The sequence below is a fragment of the Schistocerca gregaria genome, chromosome 3, assembly GCF_023897955.1.
Source record: "Schistocerca gregaria isolate iqSchGreg1 chromosome 3, iqSchGreg1.2, whole genome shotgun sequence".
Taxonomy (NCBI): domain Eukaryota; kingdom Metazoa; phylum Arthropoda; class Insecta; order Orthoptera; family Acrididae; genus Schistocerca; species Schistocerca gregaria.
The window spans coordinates 330,575,299-330,599,879 of NC_064922.1; the positions used below are offsets into that span (position 1 = coordinate 330,575,299).

The 24,581-nt window shown below is 44.2% G+C and overlaps 1 protein-coding gene across 13 annotated transcripts in view; it reads right to left on the bottom strand.

Annotated features, from left to right (window-relative positions):
• Positions 1 to 24,581, bottom strand: part of LOC126356198 (rab11 family-interacting protein 4) — an 895,205-nt gene that overhangs the window by 45,744 nt on the left and 824,880 nt on the right. For 3 of the 13 annotated variants that reach the window (XM_050006998.1, XM_050006999.1, XM_050006997.1), the window contains exon 2: positions 13,889 to 14,981. The exons of the other annotated variants lie outside the window; for them this stretch is intronic. In XM_050006998.1, the coding sequence (XP_049862955.1) occupies positions 13,889 to 14,350 (462 nt within the window). In that variant the 5' untranslated portion in view covers positions 14,351 to 14,981. The remainder of the gene's footprint in view (positions 1 to 13,888; positions 14,982 to 24,581) is intronic. 13 annotated transcript variants of the gene reach the window in all.

The window sequence follows — 24,581 nt, forward strand, 5'->3', positions numbered from 1 at the left end:
CCTCCAGTCTGAAGCTTCGAGCGCGCTCTTCAATCAAGTGCTCGCAAATGCTGATACACATAACAGTAAAGTCCCATCACGATTTCTACACAGAGGCGAAACACTATTTACACTACTGGCCATTAAAACTGCTACATCACGAAGACGTGCTACAGACGCGAAATTTAACCGACAGGAAAAAGATGCTGTGGTATGCAAATGATTAGCTTTTCAGAGCATTCACACAAGGTTGGCGCCGGTGGAGGCAACTACAACGTGCTGACATGAGGAAAATTTCCAACCGATTTCTCTTACACAAAACAGCAGTTGACCGGCGTTGCCTGGTGAAACGTCGTCGTGATTCCTCGTGTAAGGAGGAGAAATGCATACCATCACGTTTCCGATTTTGATCCCGACATTGTTGGTCGAGATCCAATGACTTAACAGAATATGGAATCGGTGGGTTCAAGACCGTAATACGGAACGCCGTGCTGGGTCACAATGGCCTCGTATCACTAGCAGTCGAGATGGCAGGCATCTTATCCGAATGGCTGTAACGGATCGTGCAGCCATTACTCGATCCCTGAGTCAACAGATGGGGACGTTTGCAAGACAACAACCAACTGCACGAACAGTTCGGCGACGTTTGCAGCAGCATGGACTATCAGCTCGGAGACAATGGCTGCGGTTACACTTGACGCTGCATCACAAACAGGAGCGCCTGCGATCGTGTACTCAACGACGAACCTGGGTGCACGAATGGCAAAACGTCATTTTTTCGGATGAATCCAGGTTCTGTTTACAGCATCATGATGGTCGCAACCGTGTTTCGCGACATCGCGGTGAACGCACATTGGAAGCATGTATTCGTCATCGCCATACTGGCGTATGACTCGGCGTGATGGTATGGGGTGCCATGGGCTACACGTCTCTGTCACTCTTGTTCGCATTGAAGGCACTTTGAACAGTGGACGTTACATTTCAGATGTGTTAGGACCCGTGGCTCTACCCTTCATTCGATCCCTGCGTAACCCTACATTTAGCAGGATAATGCAGGACCTCATGTTGCAGGTCCTGTACGGGCCTTTCTGGATACAGAAAATGTTCGACTGCTGCCCTGGCCAGCACATTCTCCAGATCTCTCACCAATTAAAAACGTCTGGTCAATGGTGGCCGAGCAACTGGCTCGTCACAATACGCCAGTCACTACTTACTCTTGATGAACTGTGGTATCGTGTTGAAGCTGCATGGGCAGCTGTACCTGTACACGCCATCCAAGCTCTGTTTGACTCAATGCCCAAGTGGTTGTTCAGGGTACTGATTTCTCAGGATCTACGCACCCAAATTGCGTCAAAATGTGATCACATGTCAGTTCTAGTATATTTGTCCAATGAATACCCGTTTATCATCTGCATTGCTTCTTGGTGTAGCAATTTTAATGGCCAGTAGTGTATAAAACAGCTTTAAACGCCTCCTTACTTTACAAATGCATGTGTTACATATTTATGTTTGGAATATACAGTGATCAGCCAAAACATATGACCACTGCCAACCACGACGTTGGATGCTACCTGGTGGCGTTGCGGGCACCTTAAGGGGTAACAGAGTGTATGTGGAGCCGACACTGACGGGGGATCACCCTAGCGAACATATGGGTTGCAAATGGGGAAAATCCCTTGAGGTAAGCGACTTTGATGAAGGACAGATTATTACACTGTTTGTAAACGAGTGTCGTAAAAATGGCGCAGATGGTCGAACGTTCACGTGCTACTGTCGTGAGCATCTACAGAAAGAGGTAGGACAGTGAAACTATCACTAGACGCTATATGGTTGGACGTCCACGACTTTACAGAACGTGGGGTTCGGAGGCTTGTCTGTTCTGTAAAGTAGGACAGATGGTAATCTGTGCCCAAAGAGCACAATGCTGGCTCACGCACAAGTGTTTCGGAGCAACCGTTCATCATACGTTGTTGAACATGGTGCTCCGCAGCAGACTACCCCTACGAGTTCACATGTTGACCCAACGATGTCATTTAGGACTGCAATGGGCACGGGACCAACGGGATTCAACCGTCGACCAATGGAAATGTCTCGCCTCTTCGGGTGAATAATTTTCTACACTAGGTCGATGGTCGTTTCCACAAACGCCGTAATCGTGGCGAACGCCGGCTCGAAACGTGCAGCGCGCCACGGACGCAGGCTGGTGAGAACAGTATTATTCTATAGGAGACATTCTCCTAGGATTGCATGGGACCTGCGATAGTAATCTAAAACATGTTGACGGCTGCGAACCACCTGCATACCTTCATGCTTGATTTCTTCCACGACGCCAATGTCATCTGTCAAGCAGTATCACTGTCGGTGTACCGGAGCCAGAACCGTGCTACAGTGCTTTGAGGAACGTTTTAGTGAACTCACGTTGATGTCTTGGCGACCAAATTCGCCTGATGTAAATTCTATGGAACCCATCTGGGTCCCTATCGTCATCACCACGTACGTAAATCAGCAGCCCGTTATTCACGCGAATTAGATGACTTGTACGTGGACATGTAATATCACTTACCTCCACAGACCTACCAACACAAATTGTCGGATTCCTGATACGCAGAACCAGTGATTTATGTCGTTCCAAAATCGGAAAAACAAGCTATTAAGCAGGTGGTCATAATGTTGTCGGCATGGGGATTGGGATGTAAGCCAGGCCACAAGTCTGACTCTACGGCCTCACAAGGAACATCTTTTTTACACTTGGTTCTCCAAAACCAGCGTATATCAAAATGCTACAAGCTGCATCTGTAATGATGAATTCAGAAGATATAATTTTCTCAAGTAATGGGTGGTGGAACTTTTTTTGCTCACGTACTGCAATGAGTGAATGAAAATACGAGGGTGCTCAAAATGATTTGAATTTCTTGTGGGGTCTTTCCAAATCGCGCGTGAGCGTGTTTTGAGGTGCGTTCAAAACACAGCTCATTTTGTTGTCTCTACATTATTCTAGCATTATATTTGCTTCATTCTTAATCGCGTGCTAGCGAAGAGCGTAACTTAGGAGTAAGTAGTCGGACAAAGCCAATTCAACAAGGCGAACGCTGGAAACTGCGTAATTGTATGTTCTTGTTCTCTCCAGTTTCATTCCCTAAATTTAAGATTAATGCAAAAGACTATCTTAAAAGGTGTATCCGTGTACTGCACTTTTAAATCTCTTGAAACACTGATGGCGCGCGCGCGCGTTAAACTAACCTACGCTATGGACCCCCCCCCCCCCCCCCCCACACACACACACACACACATATACATCCATGCCCGAGGGAGGACTCGAACCTCCGGCGGGAGGGGCTGTGCAATTCGCGACATGGCGCCTCTAACCGCGTGGCAAACTGATGGTATGCAGCGTTTGACAAATTTCGAATAGCTTATAAGCCTGGAAAAAGTCTACATTAAAACTATACGCAGCGTACCAACTACACTGTCCAATGACATTAACATGAAGATCTGTCAAAAGCCTGACTAACCAACTTTTGCAGCGCAGACCGTTGCGAGACTTGCAGCAAGGGAGTCAGCGAGGTTCTCGAAGGAACAGACACGAATGTGGAGCCATCCCGACTCCAGTGACGTGGCCACCTGCGCTGGGTTTTTCGGTTGATCCATGGCGCAAACAGCTCGATCAAGGTGCTCCCACAGACACTCGATTGGGTTTAAAGCCAGTAGTCTGGTGGCCGGGACAGTAGAGTAAACTCTTCTGCTTGCTCTCAAAACACGCACATACACCGCGAATTTTGTGAAGCTTTGCGTTGCTCTGCTGGTAAATGAAAAGGTGTCGGTGAAAAAGAAACTGCATGTGCGGGTGCACATGGTCCCAAAGGATAGATGCGTAATTGTGTTGACCCACTGTACATTCCAGAATGACTCGAAACATAAAAATTTACCAGGGCACAAAGCCCCATGCTCCGTCCGGGACCCTTCCGAAGATTGTTGCAGTGTTCGCTTTCACATATTTCAAACTGATGGAGCATAAAACGTGATTCATCTGGAAACGGCATCTGTCACCAATTAGTGGAAGGCCAGTTGCGATATTGCTGTGCAAATTCCAGCCAGTAAACAGCAGTCAGTGTGGGTGCATAAACCAGGCGCCTGCCGTGGAGACCCAAACATATACTATGTGATCAAAAGTAACCGGACACCCTCCAAAACATACGTTTTTGTATTAGGTGCATTGTGCTGCCACCTACTACCAGGTACTCCATATCGGTGACCTCTGTGGTACTCGTGGACTTCGAACGTGGTGAGGTGATTGGATGTCACCTGTATCATGAGTCTGTAGGCGTGATGTACACACTCCTAAACATCCATAGGTCCGTTGTTTCCGATGTGATAGTGAAGTGGAAGCGTGAAGGAATACGTACAGCACAAAAGCGTACAGGCCGACCTCGTCTGTTGACTGACAGAGACCGCCGACAGTTGAAGAGGGTCGTAATGTGCAATAGCCAGACGTCTATCCAGACCAATACACAGGAATTCCAAACTGCATCAGAATCATTGCAAGTACTATGACAATTAGGCGGGAGGTGAGAAAACTTTGATTTCATGGTCGAGCAACTGCTCATAACGACGACTCGCTTGGTGTAAGGAGCGTGAACATTGGACGACTGAAGAGCGCTAAAACATTGTGTGGAGTGACGAATCACGGTACACAATGTGGCGATCCGATGGCAGGGTGTGGGTATGGCTAACTCCCGGTGAGCGTCATCTGCCAGCATGTGTAGTGCCAACAGTTACACTCTGAGGCTGTGGTGTTATGAAGTGGTTGTGTTTTTCATGGAGGGGGATTGCACACCTTGTTTTGCGTGGCGCTATCACAGCACAGGCCTACAGTAATGTTTACCTTCATGCATCCCACTGTTTAAGAGCAATTGGGGGATGGCGATTGCATCTTTCAACACGAACGAAGACCCGTTCATAATGCACGGTCTGTGCCGGAGAGGTTACACGACCTTCTTCAACTGTAATGGATTGGCCTGCACAGAGTCCTGACCTCAATCCAATAAAACACGTTTGGGATGTTTTGGAACGCCGACTTCGTGCCAGGCCTCACCAACGACATCGGTTGCCTCTGTGCAACACTCCGTGAAGAATTGGCTGCCATGAAGGCTAAGAGTGGGCTAACACTACATTGAATACCAGCATTACCGATGGAGGACGCCACGAACTTTTAAGTCATTTTCAGCCAGGTGCCCGGATACTTTCTGTCACGTAGTGCCGCATCGTTCGCTGAACGGGCGTCAAAGCAAAACTGTTGGTAGCCCCTTGGTTCATTTGGGTAGTCAGTTGCTCAACAGTTGGCCCATACACATCTCCACAGCTGTCGTTCCCCCAGTTGTCTACGGCCCTTGATGCACGACAGCTGTCTCGGCGCCAGTTTCGCGTAGCGCCATTTCGCCATGTATATTAGAACCATGGCGGCGGGCGAATAGTTTGCAGACTTACTCGGTTTGGAAATTCTCCTACCCTTGGTCCAAAAGCCGATGATCACGTTCTTGTAGACGGCAGATAAATAGCTCCTTTGCGACATTACGACGACTGCACTGTTTTCCGCGCCCCCCGATACGCTGTACATATCCTCTACTGCTAGAGCTCCCCCAGCTGCCGCCCGTGAGTGGCCGGTGGCCACATTAATGCGACTGCAGCGTGTATATAAACTGCAAGATCTGCCAATTCTGTTGTACGTTCAACGAACGTGCTATGGCCTGTCACTGAAGCACGGGTTTGAAAAACCAATCAACATACAAAAATCAATCTGCTGTGCACTTGGGAGTGGCAGGAAAGCATACAGGTAATAAGACAACTCTCCTAGGTCTACCAACTGGTCCGGAACTGGATATCACCGATCCCGTACTACAGAAAACTTCGCATTATTTTCAAAACAGCGTCGTGTAGTATAGAGTCACGAGTGGACAGCGTTCGGCCTTCAGCGGAGGGACGCGTGCACGAAATGTCGCGGACCCGTGCGCCGAGGAACAATGATGCGGAAGGGCGTGGCGGGAACCCCGTCTGGCCGCCCACGCACCTGCTTCCGTCGCGGAGGCTCGGGCAACCGGAGGCCTCTGTCGCCAGGTCGTAGAGGCCCAGGGGCTGACGCTCCGCCGCAGACTTCCACTGGTATACTCACGACGAGTATACGGCAAGCGCCACCACATGATTTCCCACCTTCGTTCTGTGAAAGAGGGGTGAAAATACGCGAACACGTTTCTCGGCTTATCCGTAAATACTCGACTGTTCCTGAGGAAACGACGGTCAAAGTCTCTGTGTTGTTTTCCTATTAAATTACGTGCCTTTTACCGCGCAGTGCATCCTCAGAGGAAATAATGGCTCAGGGGTTAGGTCGCGGCTTCTTAATTTTGCGCCCCGTGTTCAAAAGCCGATTATTGTTTTCATTTATTTTATTCCTTTTTTTCTATTTATCTACGCAAGTCCGTGTAAGGTTACTAAACTAATGTTTCTTATCGAATCAGGGGATACTAGAGCGTTATATTTGTAAAATTACAATTTTATTCCACAAAAAGTGCCAAATTTGTTAAGTGTGTTTTTGGTATGTTGAGGGGGTTACAGTCTCTCTAAATTCTCATATTCTGATATTTCATTCTCATACAATTCTTACATTTTATTCATTTTTTTTTTCTTCGGGAAGATTTGGTGCATTCCCTTGGATGATAACGATCCTGGAAACACTCGAAACACAGGTATATCCCAAGCACCAGGGGCGTCGCGCGAATGCAGGTTTGCCACGGTGACATTTCTTCGCATGAATCTTGGGAAAGGAACAGCGATAATACTGCTAAAGATTTTGCGCAGTTGGCAATTTCGCGGCAAACTATGCATAACGGATCACTTTTCCGAAAAGTGGCGCTTGCAGTTGATTATGAATGAAGATACACTACAAGAATTTCACCGCAACGATATCGAACAAGTTACATAAAAAAAAACATTGATCGGATGTACATTTAGTAGACGAATAAGGTCAACGTTATATCAGCATACACTGTTAAACATGTGAGAATAGCTTCTACAGATGAGAAATAGAAGAAATAATCGAGTTCCGATGACGGGGCGCAAAATTGAGAAGCAGTGACGCTAAACTGCGCCACCATTTTGTCTGAAGATATCGCGCGTAAAATGCACAAAGTATTTGGTAGACATCTCTAAAAAAAACTTTGACAGTCTTTTCAGAAACGGTCGAGTACCTACGGATAAGCCGAGACGCGTGTTCGCTTATTTTGACTCCTCATGCACTGAGCGAAGTCCCTGAGAAATCGGGTGATGGCACTTGCCGTGTTCTCGTCGTCAGATGAAAATGTGATGGAGTCGAGTGACAGGGCCTGGCGCCATCCAATCTAGCGCCACAAGCTCTCTCTACTGCCTATTTTGTACCTGCCGTACATCCAGACTTGTTTAGCATGCCTGGCTGCACCTGCATGTTAATAGCACTTTTCTAGGCTCGCAAGTACACCAAACGAAACTAACTGCACTTGTTTCAGGTCTTAAGTTAAGCTTTCCTGTTCTTCACTGTAGCACCCTTTGAAGGCAAAACCAGGTTGTGATTGACCTTAGAAAAAAGATTCAAAAATAAAATACAAACAAATAATAAATTATAAGTCAACCACTTTCTCCGCAAATGGAGTGTCGTTTTTTATAACATCAAACAGCATTGTGATGCCAGTATATAGGACCTTTTTATTTTATCCTTTGCATATCTTTTTCTTAGAAACAACTATCATTCAAAATTCTCTTTCAGTTGAGCTGGATTTTTCCATTGCGAACAATTTTCGTTAGGAAACTATTCATCTACTTACGTTTATATTTATTCACTGCATGAGCATTCATTTCTTCAGCTATTGTAGAAAATGAATAACTTTTCGCTTTCAGATACTTATTTATCCTTGGAGCGTTCACCCACAACTGAAACGACCAAGCACTCATGCAACTCTCGCAGTTTGTCACCGAAACTACGCGAACAAATTAAATATTAAGGAGGCACAGAAAAACAAAACCCATCATTGTAAGATGAGTAAGCGAGGCGAGAATAAGTTAACTTTCGATGTTAGCAGACAAGGCCCCTGAGCATGCAATCTTCAGTATACCGACAAAAGGAAGGTCGCGAAGTTGGCATCACGGATTTACTTCAAACTATGTACACGTTTAGTAGGCCATTAAAACATAGCAAGAGAAGCTTTACGCGTCTATTACGTACATCACGTATCTGTTCAATGGAACTGGACACAAGAATTCATTATTGTCACATGGCAAGAGGATCGTGGACGAGGCGACGGTTCGAATCCCGCGAACATTCATTCTTTAATCTATATTTTTTCATCACTACTCCCATTACTTTATTTATATGATGTTTGAGAGGTAATACAATGAAAAAACGTGTGTTTACATGGAGTTTCAATTTACATTTTCGATGTCTGTATGACAATATCCTGCAACATGTGATGTCGAGAGCACGTCCGACACGTAACTCTACATTACTCTTCTGGTCTGGCACACTGTGACTTAATATATTAGTGACTGTGAATAACGTCACTCGCGTCGTTATGAATATAGGTTTGACTCTAGCTTTCCAAGCCTGTCCCTCGTCCTTGAAAATTTAATTACAAATAGTGCGTAATCAAATAACATATGAAATTCCCTACAACTTCATGAAAATGAATGAGGGCTTCTTTCCTTATATTACCTCTCAAATGTACAAATAAAATATTGAGACCAGTGATGAAAAATATAGATTAAAAAATAATTGTTGGCGGAATTCTAACTTTCGCTTTGTCCACGATCCTCTTACCTTGCGTGATCGCTAACCACATGACCACAATGAATTCATACCTCCATTCCCCTTGGACAGATACATCATGTATGTAACAGACGCATGAAACTTCTCTTGCGATTTCCGCTGAATTGCCAGAGTAGTGCGTCTTACTATTTCGCGTATGTTGCTTCAATGGCCTACTATTGGTGTACAAAGTTCGAAACAAATCCGCGATGCCAACCTCGTGGTCTCCCTTGTCTGTATTTTAGATCTCCGTACACGGCACAATTGATCAATGACGTCACTGGCCCACTCGCGACGTAGCACCTAGTTGATATTGACCACAGTGTCGCTCGTGTAAGAAGGGTTTTAGTGCATTAAGTTGGTCACTGTCCGTAGTTCCGATTGCAACATGGCGCCAGTTGATATGCCAACACACTGCTGCAACTTCTCCTGACCGTGGAATAATAGTCTCTTCCGATTGGACCGCCTGTAACACTGTTCCAAATACAAATACTACACCAGCGAACAGGAGAAAAACTTCATGGCTGTCTCATATTTTAGTCGTCTGTGACACTTCCTGTTCGTGACAGTTGCTTAGCGTAACATCTGTTAAAATATCGCGTTACCGAGTGCCATCATCGCGCACACATCTGTTGGAAAGGAGCGGTTTTTACGGAAATAATTTTTTGCTTTCGTATAAACGGTGGATAAAACAGTTGTAGATATACAACGTACGCTTCAAGTAGCTGTGATCTTCGCCAGTATTTCTGTAACGTTTCGTTAAAATCAGCGTATCTTTATAGTTTACCGTCGTATGCTTCTTAAATACAAGGCAAGGACAACGAAAGGTGGCCTGATTGATATCACATCGTGAACTCCCAAAAGTAATAACCATGTTGTTCCTAATGTTTTTAAGGTAGAAATTTCCATAGTCGCAGTGCAACAGCCAGAGGAAAGGTATGAAGGGAAAAAATCACGGTGATTTCGAAAAGAATTAGCAATGCTAGTTCAAATTTAAATTACTATTATTGTACTGCATTTTCACAATTAAAAGCAATCATTCCGCGCCGGCCGCGGTCGTCTAGCGGTTCAGGCGCTCAGTCCGGAACCGCGCGACTGCTACGGTCGCAGGTTCGAATCCTGCCTCGGGCATGGATGTGTGTGATGTCCTTAGGTTAGTTAGGTTTAATTAGTTCTAAGTTCTAGGGGACTGATGACCACAGCAGTTGAGTCCCATAGTGCTCAGAGCCATTTGAACCAATCATTCCGCAACTGCACCATTGGTCTATGAGCCATAACACTAATGCTAAAAAACATTGAGCCTTCGACAGCGTTTTAGGCCAAAATGATTATGTAGCACTTCCCTACACTCTCTCCTCCCCCCCCCCCCCCTACATATCGGGTGAGATCGTTTTTATTTATAAACAGAACGAGCGGTCGAAACCTCCCGGAATGTTCGATCTGACGTTGACTTATGAGATCGGTTGGGTGAGAAATCATTCGTTCAGTATTGGTGAATACTGATAAGATTTACAAATTTTAGAAAGCATATTCCAGATATGTGTAACAAATCCTGACAGGTAGCGTTAATGTCAGAACAAATCATTTTACCAAGCGAAAATATTGTACAGTTTCTATGTATATGGGGCATACACAGGATGCCATGAATTAACTGGACCCGCTATTATATCCAAAAACCTGTTTCCAAAGTGAAACAACTTCATATTAAATAAAGACGTACTGTACAAACGAAAATAGAAACTAGTTATCTCTTACTATATTAATCAGCCTATTCGTCTTCTCCAGACAATACTGATAATTCACCGCTAGAAAAGCATTACAAAGAACGTGTCATTATGATTGCTTCGTATTTCACTTTCCAGCACGCAAGGGCACAGGATTTCAACAGCCCAACGCACGTACTGTGCGATGTAGCACATCGTCGTATAATGTTCCAGGAACCAACTCGATCTGGGTGGAAACTCTGAGCGATGCTAATACACAATATGGCTGGTTGCTGTTAGCCTGTTCGTACTAACAAAAAACTTATTATCAAACCAAGTCCTTCACATCAAAAATAGCTCCCAACTACGCACATCAAAAATAGCTCCCAATTACGCACGTCAAAAAAGAATTCTACAGTGAAACAGAAGTACATTAAAAATTATGTTAACCAGATATACTTGCTGTGGCATACCAAATACATCTCAGAGACAAAGTGTGTGAAGATGAGGCCACAGTTACCTCGAAATTGATAGCACACAAGCAACAAAGAATAAACATAGCTGGGTGGAAACGAAACATTAAGAAAATAGTATTTATTCTCCATAAAAGAGCTTTTAACAGCTGCAAGTCCCAATCCGCAGTACTGTGGGAGCATAGTGACTGAAACAGAGGTGTTTTAAAATCTGTAACTAAGCCATCGAGCGAGATCTTTAGGAACACAACAGGCTGAAAGGTTGTAATACCCCCTGTACATACAAATAACCTCCGCCTACTCGGATATACAGATAACACAGAAATCCCGGCACCTGACGACATAGCGGTCGGCTGTTTCCGGAGATCATCTGAGTCACTGAACCAGAACCGCCCGCTCCCTAACTGTTTTCCCCGGCTTTATCACTTATCACTGACGAGGAAGAGACTTGGCAACCAGCCCACGCTGAAGATTAAAGCACAGATGTATGCGGGCGGTCAGTCTAAAAAGTCCCTAGTAGTAAAGTGTGAATGTACTTCTCAGTCTGTCATCTTTTAGCTGTGTGAGCTGACATGAAAAGAGCAGCAGTTCATTTACATCTACATCCATACTCTCCAAACTGCTGTGAAGTGCATGGCAGAAGGTATTTTCAATTGTACCAGTTATTATAGCTTCTCCTGTTCCATGAACTTATGGAGCGTGGTACGAATGATTGCTAATGCCCTACAGGGAGTGATTTCGAAGACTCGCCTCTGTCGCTGCTGTAACATCTTCCGAAGTTCCAAGACAGCGGACAAGAAAGTAGCACCAGTGCAAAATGACGAACTTTTAATAGTTCCTGGTTGCAAGGAAGTGGAGGGTGAGGGAGTGCGAAGAAACAAGAACAGTGGAATTTAGCTACAAAGTAGGAAGAACGAAGGTGCAGGCGGTAGCTCTGCGGGATTTTGCGCCATTATTCAAGGGCGGTATACTCAGTATGCATGCAAAGTTTTCTCGGAACGCATTAACACAGCGCGTGATTCTTAGAATGCAGATCCGCTGCTGATTTACCGTGAGAGATACGAGGAGCACAGTTAATGGCAACATATTCTCTCATCAGCACTGAATCATTGCTGAATAATGGTCAAAATGTATTAACTGGTGCGAATTTGCACTTCGCAGCACCCACGACCAACACATGGAAGACTATTCGGTGTAGGTTGTGTGTCTTACACTCTATATAGATTTTTACGTAATTTACGCAACCTTTATGCAAAGGTTTTGAATACTGCTAGCAGAAGAATAAGCATATTTAGGTGGGTGGGGAGTGGAAGATGGGGGAGTGAAATTTTATTGACGTTGATGACGGCAGTTTCGAGACGATAAATGAGCTGTAAAAATGGGTTTGAAGGAATATTTCTTTTCGCCTCATCTACTTTGTGCAAAGTATTGTTTGTGAATAAAGGCAGCTCTGTTTCATTGTAGTATTTTTTTCTCAACCCTTGCCGATTCTTTCACGAAATCTTTTCTTCCAAGAATGTAAAAATTTACTGAGCTCAGATTATGGTCCAGATCCCTGAAACGGTATTAGTTTGTAATTATCTACATCAGTTGTTTTACCTTTTCTGTAAAGTGTGTGTGTGTGTGTGTGTGTGTGTGTGTGTGTGTGGTGTGGTGTGGTGTGTGGAGTACACATTCTGTTTTTCCTCATGTACCTCTTGTGCGTATCTCGCCGTAGGATTTATCGTAAACGTTACGTACAGCCTTTCTTACAGATGCTCTATTTGCCATTCACTTTTCAGCATCAGATTCTGAACATTATATTATGTAACCAGAATATATATATCTCTCTCTTCTTGCAACATTTTCCAAATGGCACGATATAAATGTACTATTTCTCAAGTCAACATTTTTTTTAACATACGAATTGTACAGGGTGGATGAGGTATGGACAGAAAGTGTTTTAACCGGCGTCTGATACTGCACACCGATTTTGCGCTAAAGCTGTTTGTCGAAAATTTTAACAACAAACACAATTAGCTATCATAGGTAAAAGGGCATCATGGATGCCCGGCTTCATATCTACATTTTACGAAGCTAACTTATTAATCACGACTACGGGACACACTTTTCATATTATCTTACTACAAATATTATTTTATTTGTTTTGAGGCACTTATTAACTGGATAATTTGCACACAGCATTGTCATACGTAATAGCAATTATCTCTGCCCGTCGTACCAGGTGACTTTCCTTAACGACTACACTTTCCGAAACGACAGACCTACTTATTGTCACCTTGAATTGCGGTTTACCTATAGCTACTACGGCTTTACTGTAAATGGAAATGATTATCGAGTTTAAGTTACAGGTTATGTGGCCTTAGTGGCAGTTCCTGATCTCTCGCAGCCCTACGTGCCAGGACAAACATTCAGAGCTAAAAAATTTGGACACATTGAAATGTATATAAAAGGATGTATCATAAGTTCATGACTTATTTCACTTCGGTTCATTTTCACTTATTCTAAAAACTATGATTTAAAACTATGACAGTCAAAGTTACGCACGGGTCCCCTGGTTCATCATTTATTACATTTCTTGGTACGTTTTTAGAGCTCGATTTAAAATGTGTCTGAGCTTTAACCACAGGTCGTCTTGCGTTTACCAGATTTTCGCAAAATTCTGAACTTTACATCACTTAACCAGTACATATAGTCCTACAAAAATGAAGATCTGTCTTTTGCAGAAGTGTTTCCATAGATAATTTTTCACAAAGCTATACTAGAAAAGAAAGCCGCGCTACCGATTCTCTCTCTCTCTCTCTCTCTCTCTCTCTCTCTCTCTCTCTCTCTCTCTCTCACACACACACACACACACACACACACACATACGCGCGCGCGCGGAGGCAGGCACATCTAATGGAACCTACCTCCGGTAGCTGCTGCGCCTCGGGGCTGAGATCTACCGGTGATTTGTGGAGGAGAGAACGACAGCGCTCCCGCATCAGTGTCCCATTCACCACATGTTTCTGCGCAGTGTCGCAGGTGGTGGTCCGACAGGTGAAGCACTGGCGCGGCGCAGAGAGAGAAAGACGCGGAGGAGGAGGAGGAGGAGAAGCAGAAGAAACGGAAGGAGGAGAGGGAGAGCGCGGACTCACTTGGTGCGAGAGATCCTGGCACCAGGCGTGCGCGGCGCTCTTGCGAACGCCGTTCAGCGGCGGCGGCTGGAACGGCGGCAGCGGCGGCGCGTCGTCGACGCCCTCGTCTTCGTCGTCGTCGTAGCCGGGCGCCTGCCCGTAAGCCTCGCCTACGAACTCGAACTGGCCCTGCCACAGGTCCAGCGCCAGCTCCTGCTCGCCTTGCTCCTCTGATTCCGAAGCCGATGCAGACATCGTCCACCCCCTTCAGCCGCGGGCGCAGACACCGTAGCGGCGCGACCGTTTGTCCGGTGTCTACCCCCACCACCACAGATGTTACTTCACTGACCGTCACTCACGCGATGCGGTCCGAAGTTGCGTGTACGCCCCCAGAACAAACGTGTGACTCAGCGGCGCGATATCTGATTTATAATTTACACAAGCCTCTTCCAATTGGGTATAGGTCACAACTCTCCTTCCAGACACCACTAATTAAATGGAAGCACGCACACACAGTTCAGTCTGAACGAAATGTATAGCCAACATGGAAGCACTTCACACAACCTATGCTTGCACTCTCGTCTGTACGAAAACACACTCACTCGACAGCTACTTTGCTCTGCTTACGCTGTGTGCCAAGTCACTGTAGAAACACTGTTCGCGCCGTCCACGCTTAAGAACTGCGAAGGGACGGCGTACATCTTCAGCGACGGACGAACACTGCCCGGCAGGAAATCTCGCTATCTACTGCGTCCATTCATCGCTTACGCGGACCGATGACAGCGCTCACTTCCACTTCCGGTATCCGCTACCATTCCTGTCTCTCGCCGCAGCACGAACTCCAGATCTGCGCAGGTTACTCTGAAATCTCCTTCGACCGCGAATTCTGATAAAGAGAACATCCGCCGTTATAACAAATACACCAAGCGAATCTTACAAACGGACTGATCAAGAGAACAGATAGTAGTGGGAACACACGCTTGCCCTCAGCCGGCAGATACGGAGTTGACAAGTGACACTCCCGACTGCAACTGCGCGCATCTCGTCCTCTGTATGTCTTCGTAGAACTGGTATCGCCTGCTGACCGGTCAGATACTACGGTCAAGCGATAACACTACAGGAGCACAGCTCGCGTCGTCTATTTTAGAGGAACGGCACTACGTAGAATTCTGCCAAGCTCTTCCTTCTCGGCGCTCCGTGGGTAATTTTAGGACTGCTGGCATCGCGGAGAGCCAGCCAGGTCAGGTCGGAGACGGCAAAGAAGGGGAGAGAGAGAGGGAGGGGGGACAGCCAGATGTGCTGGCGAATCCGTTTCGGAGTTGACTGCTGCCACCATCAGCACGTGTATATCACAGGCATGCGCGTAGTTAAGAGTTATCCTCAAATTCAGTTTGGGTGGAGAGCAGTAGCGACAATTCCTTACTACGCCCCAACACGAACATTTCACATCTGTCTCACGAATAAAAACATTTTATCCGCGATGTCTGAATGGGACTGCGGAAATACCACTGCAACCAGCCACACTTTTTGAACGAACGATTTCTTTCACCGCAGCTAGTTTCGAGCCTAGGCCTATCCTAACACGACTAGGTGTATTTGTAGTACAAATTTTATAATTTAGTTCTGAAGAAAAACTTAGCGTCATATAACATGGAGATTTGCTTCACTGACATGTAACACGCTGTAGATGAGATAGACATGTTTCCCTCAGTCTATCTCCTGGCGCAGCGTGTTTACATGCCAAGGAAGCAGACCTCTACGTTGTAATGTACAAAGTAAAACTTTTCTCCGAAACAAAAATATAATATTTGTACGAGAAATACTCTTACCCGTCTAAGGATGCGCCTAGACTCGAAACTAGCTTCGCTGAAAGAAATCTTTCATTCAAGAAGAGTGGCTAGTTCCAGTTTTATTCTTCTGTAACAATGATATAATTTCTACTGTCTCAGTCACATTTCACAATTATTTATTAGCACAACGAATTTCAGCAGCATACTGTCATTGCCAACACACTCCAGGAAAGCTCCATTGCCAACACACTCCAGGAAAGCTCTCATGACATAAATAGAATGTTTCTGCTATTTTTCGTGCTATTTTGGCAGTTGAACCACACCGATGAGCCAAAACATTATGACCACCTGCTCAACAGGGTGTTTGTTCGTCTTTGGAACTAAATACACTGAGTCTGCGTATCAGGGATCCGAAGTTTGTTAGTAGGTATACGGAGGTGTGTGGCATTAGATGTCTACGCACAGGTCATGTAACTCGCTTAAATAACTGGCCGCTGATTTGTGTACGCGGGATGGTGCCCCACAGTGACCCAGATGGGTCCCACGGGATTTACGTAAGGTGAATTTGATCACCGGGACATCAGCGTGAGTTCACTAGAAGGGCTCCTCTAACCACTGCAGCACGGCTCTGGCTGCGAGACGGACAATTATACTGCTGAAATATGACATCAAGCATGAAGGATTGTAAGTTGTTCGCAGCTGCCGGCATGTCTTCAATTACTTACATATGTTCCATGCAAGCGCAGTAGAACGTCCTCATGACATAATATTGCTCCCCCAGCCTACGTCCGTGGCCCGCTGCACGTTTCGAGACCCCGTTCACCTCGATAACGGCGTTTCTGGGGACGACCATCGGCCTAGAGCAGCGAAAATAAGATCCACCCGAGAGCCGGCAAGTTTCCAGTGACCGATATTCGACTCTCAAGACGGGTCTTGCCGCTGTAATTCAAATGGCTCTGAGCACTATGGGACTTAACATCTATCGTCATCAGTCCCCTAGAACTTAGAACTACTTAAACCTAACTAACCTAAGGACATCACAACACCCAGCCATCAAGAGGCAGAGAAAATCCCTGAGCCCGCAGGGAATCGAACCCGGGAACCCGGGCGTGGGAAGCGAGAACGCTACCGCACGACCACGAGATGCGGGCTCCGCTGTAATTCATACTAGAGATACAGAACCACAGTCACCGTATTACGATGTATTTCGTTTGTTCGGCACTTAATTAGTGATTAAATGCCTTGATTGTTTCATGCGCAAATTGCCATCTTGTTTTCAACCTAATTAAAATTTGGTAACGGTTTTATCTGTTACTCTAAAATGTGAACACGAAATGAATTGCTCAATTGCAAGTTACGTGGTAAATCGTAACCACCTTTCATAAACAAATTATATACTGGACTCAGGGAAAGTAATATATTCGTTCTTTGCTACAGGGTGTTTCAAAAATGACCGGTATATTTGAAACGGCAATACAAACTAAACGAGCAGCGATAGAAATACACCGTTTGTTGCAATAAGCTTGGGACAACAGTACATTTTCAGGCAGACAAACTTTCAAAATTACAGTAGTTACAATTGTCAACAACAGATGGCGCTGCGGTCTGGAAAACTCTGTAGTACGATATTTTCCACATATCCACCATGCGTAGCAATAATATGGCGTAGTCTCTGAATGAAATTACCCGAAACCTTTGACAACGTGTCTGGCGGAATGGCTTCACATGCAGATGAGATGTACTGCTTCAGCTGTTCAATTGTTTCTGGATTCTGGCCGTACACCTGGTCTTTCAAGTGTCCCCACAGAAAGAAGTCACAGGGGTTCATGCCTGGCGAATAGGGAGGCCAATCCACGCCGCCTCCTGTATGTTTTGGATAGCCAAAAGCAATCACACGATCATCGAAATATTCATTCAGGAAGTTAAAGACGTCGGCCGTGCGATGTGGCCGGGCACCATCTTGCATAAACCACGAGGTGTTCACAGTGTCGTCTAAGGCAGTTTGTACCGCCACAAATTCACGAAGAATGTCCAGATAGCGTGATGCAGTAATCGTTTCGGATCTGAAAAATGGGCCAATGATTCCTTTGGAAGAAATGGCGGCCCAGACCAGTACTTTTTGAGGATGCAGGGACGATGGGACTGCAACATGGGGCTTTTCGGTTCCCCATATGCGCCAGTTCTGTTTATTGACGAAGCCGTCCAGGTAAAAATAAGCTTCGTCAGTAAACCAAATGCTGCCCACATGCATATCGCCGTCATCAATCCTGTGCACTATATCGTTAGCGAATGTCTCTCGTGCAGCAATGGTAGCGGCGCTGAGGGATTGCCGCGTTTGAATTTTGTATGGATAGAGGTGTAAACTCTGGCGCATGAGACGATACGTGGACGTTGGCGTCATTTGGACCGCAGCTGCAACACGGCGAACGAAAACCCGAGGCCACTTTTGGATCACCTGCTGCACTAGCTGCGTGTTGCCCTCTGTGGGTGCTGTACGCGGTCGCCCTACCTTTCCAGCACGTTCATCCGTCACGTTCACGGTCCGTTGAAATTTTTCAAACAGATCCTTTATTGTATCGCTTTTCGGTCCTTTGGTTACATTAAACCTCCGTTGAAAACTTCGTCTTGTTGCAACAACACTGTGTTCTAGGCGGTGGAATTCCAACACCAGAAAAATTCTCTGTTCTAAGGAATAAACCATGTTGTCCACAGCACAGTTGCACGTTGTGAACAGCACACGCTTACAGCAGAAAGACGACGTACAGAATGGCGCACCCACAGACTGCGTTGTCTTCTATATCTTTCACATCACTTGCAGCGCCATCTGTTGTTGAAAATTGTAACTACTGTAATTCCGAAAGTTTGTCTGCCTGAAAATGTACTGTTGTCCCAAGCATATTGCAACAAACGGTGTATTTCTATCGCTGCTCGTTGAGTTTTTATTGCCGTTTCAAATATACCGGTCATTTTTGAAACACCCTGTACCTTTCCTTGAGAATCAGCACAAATGTTTATATACATTAATGTATAGCGATACTGTGTGACAACTCTTATCGTAAATATGGTCAGACACAATAGGACCATGTTCAGCGGTAGGATTTAATGCCATTTCTTCCAATGTTTCACGAACCGTCAATTTTAAGCAGACCCATGGTCTATTATTGTGGCTAGTTCGCCGTTTCTTGGGTGTTCCTTGCATTCGCGCCGCGCGAATCTTATGTCATTTGAACGTCTGTTCGAAAGTACCTAGTGTTCAATGGTGGTGACGTGTTTATTTATGTATTTTGTGAGACTATCAAATTTCTAGCAAAAATATAAGTAAATGTATTAATGAAATGATTTAAATACACAGCTCCCATAAGCTACATACTAAAATAAATGTAACTTTCTGCACGCGGTGCATAACCTCAATGGCACACCCAAAAAAGTCAGATTGAAATGTATTTGCAAGTAGCAGTAATGCAGCTAATGATGGCAACAAGCCGACTTAATGTGTCGTGCTTTTAATATTAGTAAAAAGTGGCTGGAACGGTGGAAATTATTTCGTAAATTTGTAATACAGTCGTCGATCTCAAACAATTCCATATACTTACATTGATGACTGGTAGACATTCTAATTCGGGGCGAAATAAATTCACTGAATGCGAATAATTTGGCGTCAGCTGAATTAAGTACAGATGTTCCACCTGGTGGTGACATACGAAAATTTGTGCCACACCGAGATTCGAACCCGGATTTCCCACACGAATTTGCACACGTCACCGACAGGAAGACCATTTGTACCTAATACAGCGACGCCCTATTATTCACATTCAGCGAAATTACTTCCATCTAATTCAGTATACTATAACACGAATAAATGCAAGTCTCTCTTTCATTACCGACGAACGCGCTGGAGAACTGTGATGTCATTGTAACAAAAATACATAGGTTCTATTACATTTCCAAATTAGTACTACTAAATCATTATCACGGCGCTCTTTGACTGACTTTTCAGTTAGTGCAATAGTAGGTATCAGCTGTTAGCCAATCGCAGTTTTTCCTCGGGCACCCCTTTCCCGCTGTTCCCGATTTGTGTGTAGCTGCTGCTCCTACTGCCGCATCCGCTACTAATGCCCTGCGGTACCACTTGACAATCCAACCCTCTACTACCGTTAATCGTCAACCAATAAGTTATTTTATTCGATTCGCTCTGTACTGGCAAGCGGCTTCGAAACTGGACCCACATTCGGCAGGACTAAGAAGAAAATATGCATCCGATGATCCAGAGGTAAATTTTCCGTGGTTTGCCTAAATTGCGTCTGGCAAAGACCTGAATGATTCTTTTGAGGACACAGCCGATTACTTTCCGCACGTTTCCGTAGTTCGAGCCTATGCTTCGTCTTCAGCACCTTCAAACCATAATTCCTTTCGTTCTTTTAGAGCCCGAAATGAGACCACCTGTCTCCGCCTCAGCCATTAGGCTAACGGCTGTGAAAAAAAAAAGCCTGTGACTGAACATTCTAGGTTCTTACTATTTGGAAACACGCCATTTTTGTTACCCAGCAATTCATAATTACTACTCGAGTCAAACATCAAGCATACATAGTAATCATTTTCAGGGCAAATGAAAGCTTATGCTTTCCGAACACTTCGTAAGTAAAACATATAATTACATTTTTGAAGTCTTAGAGAATATTTTAGCTATAACATTTGGACAGGTTGCCAAGCCAACTCTCGAAGGAAGGGCAAGTAAAGGTAAGAATGAACGTGTAGTATCTTGACTAAAGTTCCGAAGACTGAAGTCCAAGTAATAAACAAGAAAGTCGAGAACAGAATTGTATATTTGGTTGTATGTATGTAAGCAGCATCTCGAGGCTGGGGCGGAGGAGCATAACGATGCAAACTTGTGGTGCTTAACATAGTATACAGCAATTGCACGTGACAAGTTACGAAGGTGGGAAGTGAACTTCTAGGAACATCCGCACATACGAAATTAAAGTAACTGCAAGCAGTATTCGTAGTACTGCCTGGCATGTCGTTTTAAATGGAGTAAGACCGTAAGACGTCATGAGAGCCAAAGCCCAACTTCGGAATGTACAAGGATGTGGAAAGAATCGGTCGTGGTCTTTTCACGAGAACAATACTAGCATTTTATGCATACTTCCGTTATTTCTTGGTAGAACAATTCCATATTTAAAATTGAATAACACGTACACTGCTTTTGTTTATTTCGAACTAGTTTTCGGCTTATTAGGCAATCTTGAGAAAACTAGTTCGAAATAAAAAAAACAGTACAATAACAACAGTTCACTTGTTATTCAACCTTAAAAATCCAAGTATTCGCTTTAAGCAAGTCGAACTGGAACACAGATTCCAAAATATCTAGGAATGATACTTTATAGATCTCTTCCTTTCAGGAAGTACTGCATGAAATGCCACTCAGAAGTTTCCACTAGGAACAATGTACAGAAACTGCTGGGTTACAGTGGGTTAGTCAACATGGAAATTTACAAACTCCTGCAGCGGCACTATGCTATTTTGAGGCATAAAATGTATTTCCTCTTTGGTACATTCATAACATGCCAAACAGGTGAACATACGATGATACGTACTGAATCTTAATACGTTACTTGAAATCCACTCCAGTCGAATGGACTTATCTCGCAGGAACAGCACCACATCCTATTTACAGAGAAATAGCTGCGAATGAGGAGAAAAAAAGAGTTAAGTAGGAGAGAACCCATTCTCTGTATGGGCACCCCGCAACGACTGAAGTGAAGGAAGTGTTTCTTTGGAACAACGACGGCACTTAGAGCCACCGCTGAACTATGCTGCAACTATGGAGAGCTACGACTTACCTTTCCTCTGGCTGGAAAAAGAGTTTGTGAAACTTTACCTCATGGATATGATAAGTAATGAACGACTTTAGAATCCCTGAATAGACTAAAATCTGGAGTTGGCAGATCAAAGGTTAATTTGGCAAGATGGGGCTACACTGATTAATATGATAGTCATTGTGACTGTGGATGCTACCAGACAGTTGATCACATGCTTCAATGCCGACTGTGTCCGGCATTCTGCACAGAAAATGAATATCAACAAACAGAAATGCACTGCAAGCGTCAAAGTAACGCAGCGTCAAAGTAACGCAGCGTCAAAGTAACACAGTGTTAGTCATGACTAATTCTCTAACTATTCCTACCATTGTCAAAGCTTATTCTCTGGTTAACTTCACTAATCATGCCAGAATCTCCAGTTTAATTATCTCGCATTTATTCTCCAGTTACGCGTTATTGCGTGCTGGTATAACGCGTTTCCGCGGTATTCCAAGAATATATTGCGCGGAGTGTCAAAGCAACGCAGTGTTAAATGCCTTCTGAAAGTCAAGGAACACTGCTTCAACCTGAGCGGCTGTGCCTATGGTGCTCTCGACTTCCTGGACGAATAGAGCGATTTCTGTTTACGGAATACATGTTAATTTCTATATATTTTCTTTTCCGAAAACGTCATAATGCGCGAGTATAATACGTACCATAATTCAACAGCAGGCTGACGTTAGTTGTAAGTTCTTAGATTTATAATAAAGAACCTTTCCTGAAAACGTATTTGACCTGCGCTTTTTTAACAATCGTTTTGAACCTTTCATGCTACTAAAACAAGAGCAAGTTATTTCGCATTATCTCTGTAGAATCTCTAACGTATCTCAAATTGTCCAGGTGTCTTCCTGTTAAGTGATTTTAGTTGAGTCTGTCAACTTATCTCAATAATTAGCATTTTGGTACGGTAAATATCTGTAGTGTATGTAGTGCTACTCACAATGCAGTACGTCACGTACGTCATATCAGATTACAGCGAAAAACAGTTCTCGAAGATTAGTAGATACATGTGAGGCGCTGCGTAAGGTATGGGGGATCTCGTGTCACGTAGGACGTACAGAGCGGTGACCCCAGGTCAGGTCGCGGTCTGTTGCGCATGCACTGTAGCCGTCTTGTCTACCGGCAGCTGTTCGTCCGTCTGCGCAGGCGGCCATGTTCCTCGTTTGTTACCTCACTTTCATTTTCAGTTTCATACATTTTCTCCTAACGCTGATCAAACATTCGTTGTTAGTCGAACGTTGTACCACGTACAGTGCCTATCGAAAACATTTACGAACTCCCATAGCACGTACAATCACGCAAACTGGCGAGAACTCATTTTTGTGCATTTGCATCTCACTGTAACGCAATAACGGACAGAAGCGCGACAATGGAGTTATTCTGTTTTAAACTTACTGAATTATTAAGATATCGGTGATACACGAACCCTATTTAGCACACTTCAGCACTCAAACATTACGTAACAACTGAGGATGGCAAAGATTGTACACCTGTAAGTATTAAATTTAGAAAGTCACCAACGTCTTTGCTATTTTTGATTTAGAAATAACATTTCCTATTCCGAAATATGGAAAAAGTGTAATAAAATCCAAGTTTAACAGAGCATTCTCAGATCTTCGTATCTTGAAATGGATTAGTTCTAATACTTTTAACTAATTTTCTTGGCTTTCTGCGCAAACATATTATTTAATCGATGGGATGAATACATTAGGCTTTATCTCTGAGTGGCTGTGCGTTCTTTGCTATACTTCAAATCCTACGCAAACCTAGACAACCACGAACCGTGACAAAAGTATAAAGTTCTAATAAATTTTCTCAAATCCTGCAAATTAGCAGGTTTTGCGCTCATTGTACAAATATTTCAATAAAAATCGTATCTTTAGCGGACGTGAGGAGGTATAACCGGTGTCTATTGCTGGATAATTTTTCTAGTATGAGTATATGTGATGTTTTGAGCCACGAAGCAGCGCTATAGACAGACAAGGTGTTACGAGTTATATAAAATAACAGTTAATAAAGCCAAAAAGTATAAATACTGTTAGCAACGTGTTTTCACGAAAATAAATAAAAACTATGCAGTAGGACAAACTGTAGCTCGATCACGTTAGATAATTCGCCTTTTAAGAAATAACTTTATCATGACTATTTACGGAAATCGTTCATCCGTAAACATGAGATCACTAATAGTTTAGAAGAATAATAAGCAGAAGCGAATTACGAGTAAACAAAAAAGTAGACATATGAAAGGATGATTAGGGTTTAACTTCTCGTAAAAGGTAAGTCAGAGACGGAGAACCTGATCTGATGGAACGCTATATTCCTCCCTCCGCCCCCTCAATTACTGATTTATGAAGACCACAAAAACACCGGAGATAGAAAGCTGGATGGGGATTTGAACCCAGCTCCACCTAAGTGCGAGTACTGTGCAATAACTACTGCGCAAGCGGGCTACGTTTCTGGTTTGTTTGCTCACTTTCAGTTTCATACATTTTTTTCTAATAATGATCAAACATTCGATATTGAAGAAACGGGTGTATCACGAACGGAGAATATGGATACAAAGAGTAGAGGGTGTCCCAAAAAGAATGACCCCATTTTAACTTTTAATAATACAGAGAGGAATGTCACACGGTAACTGAAACAGCGCTAGATACAATCGGTATTGTCTAGAATTTCAGAAAAAATCCGCTAGATGTCGCTACGAGCGCTGACCTGGAGCGTACAGCCAGTCTCGCACAATATGGCGTCCGCGCAACGGAAGGCGTATTGTGTTACTGAATTTAGTCGTGCTCAATCAGTGATCATAGTTCAGCGAGCGAATATATTACACAATGTGTT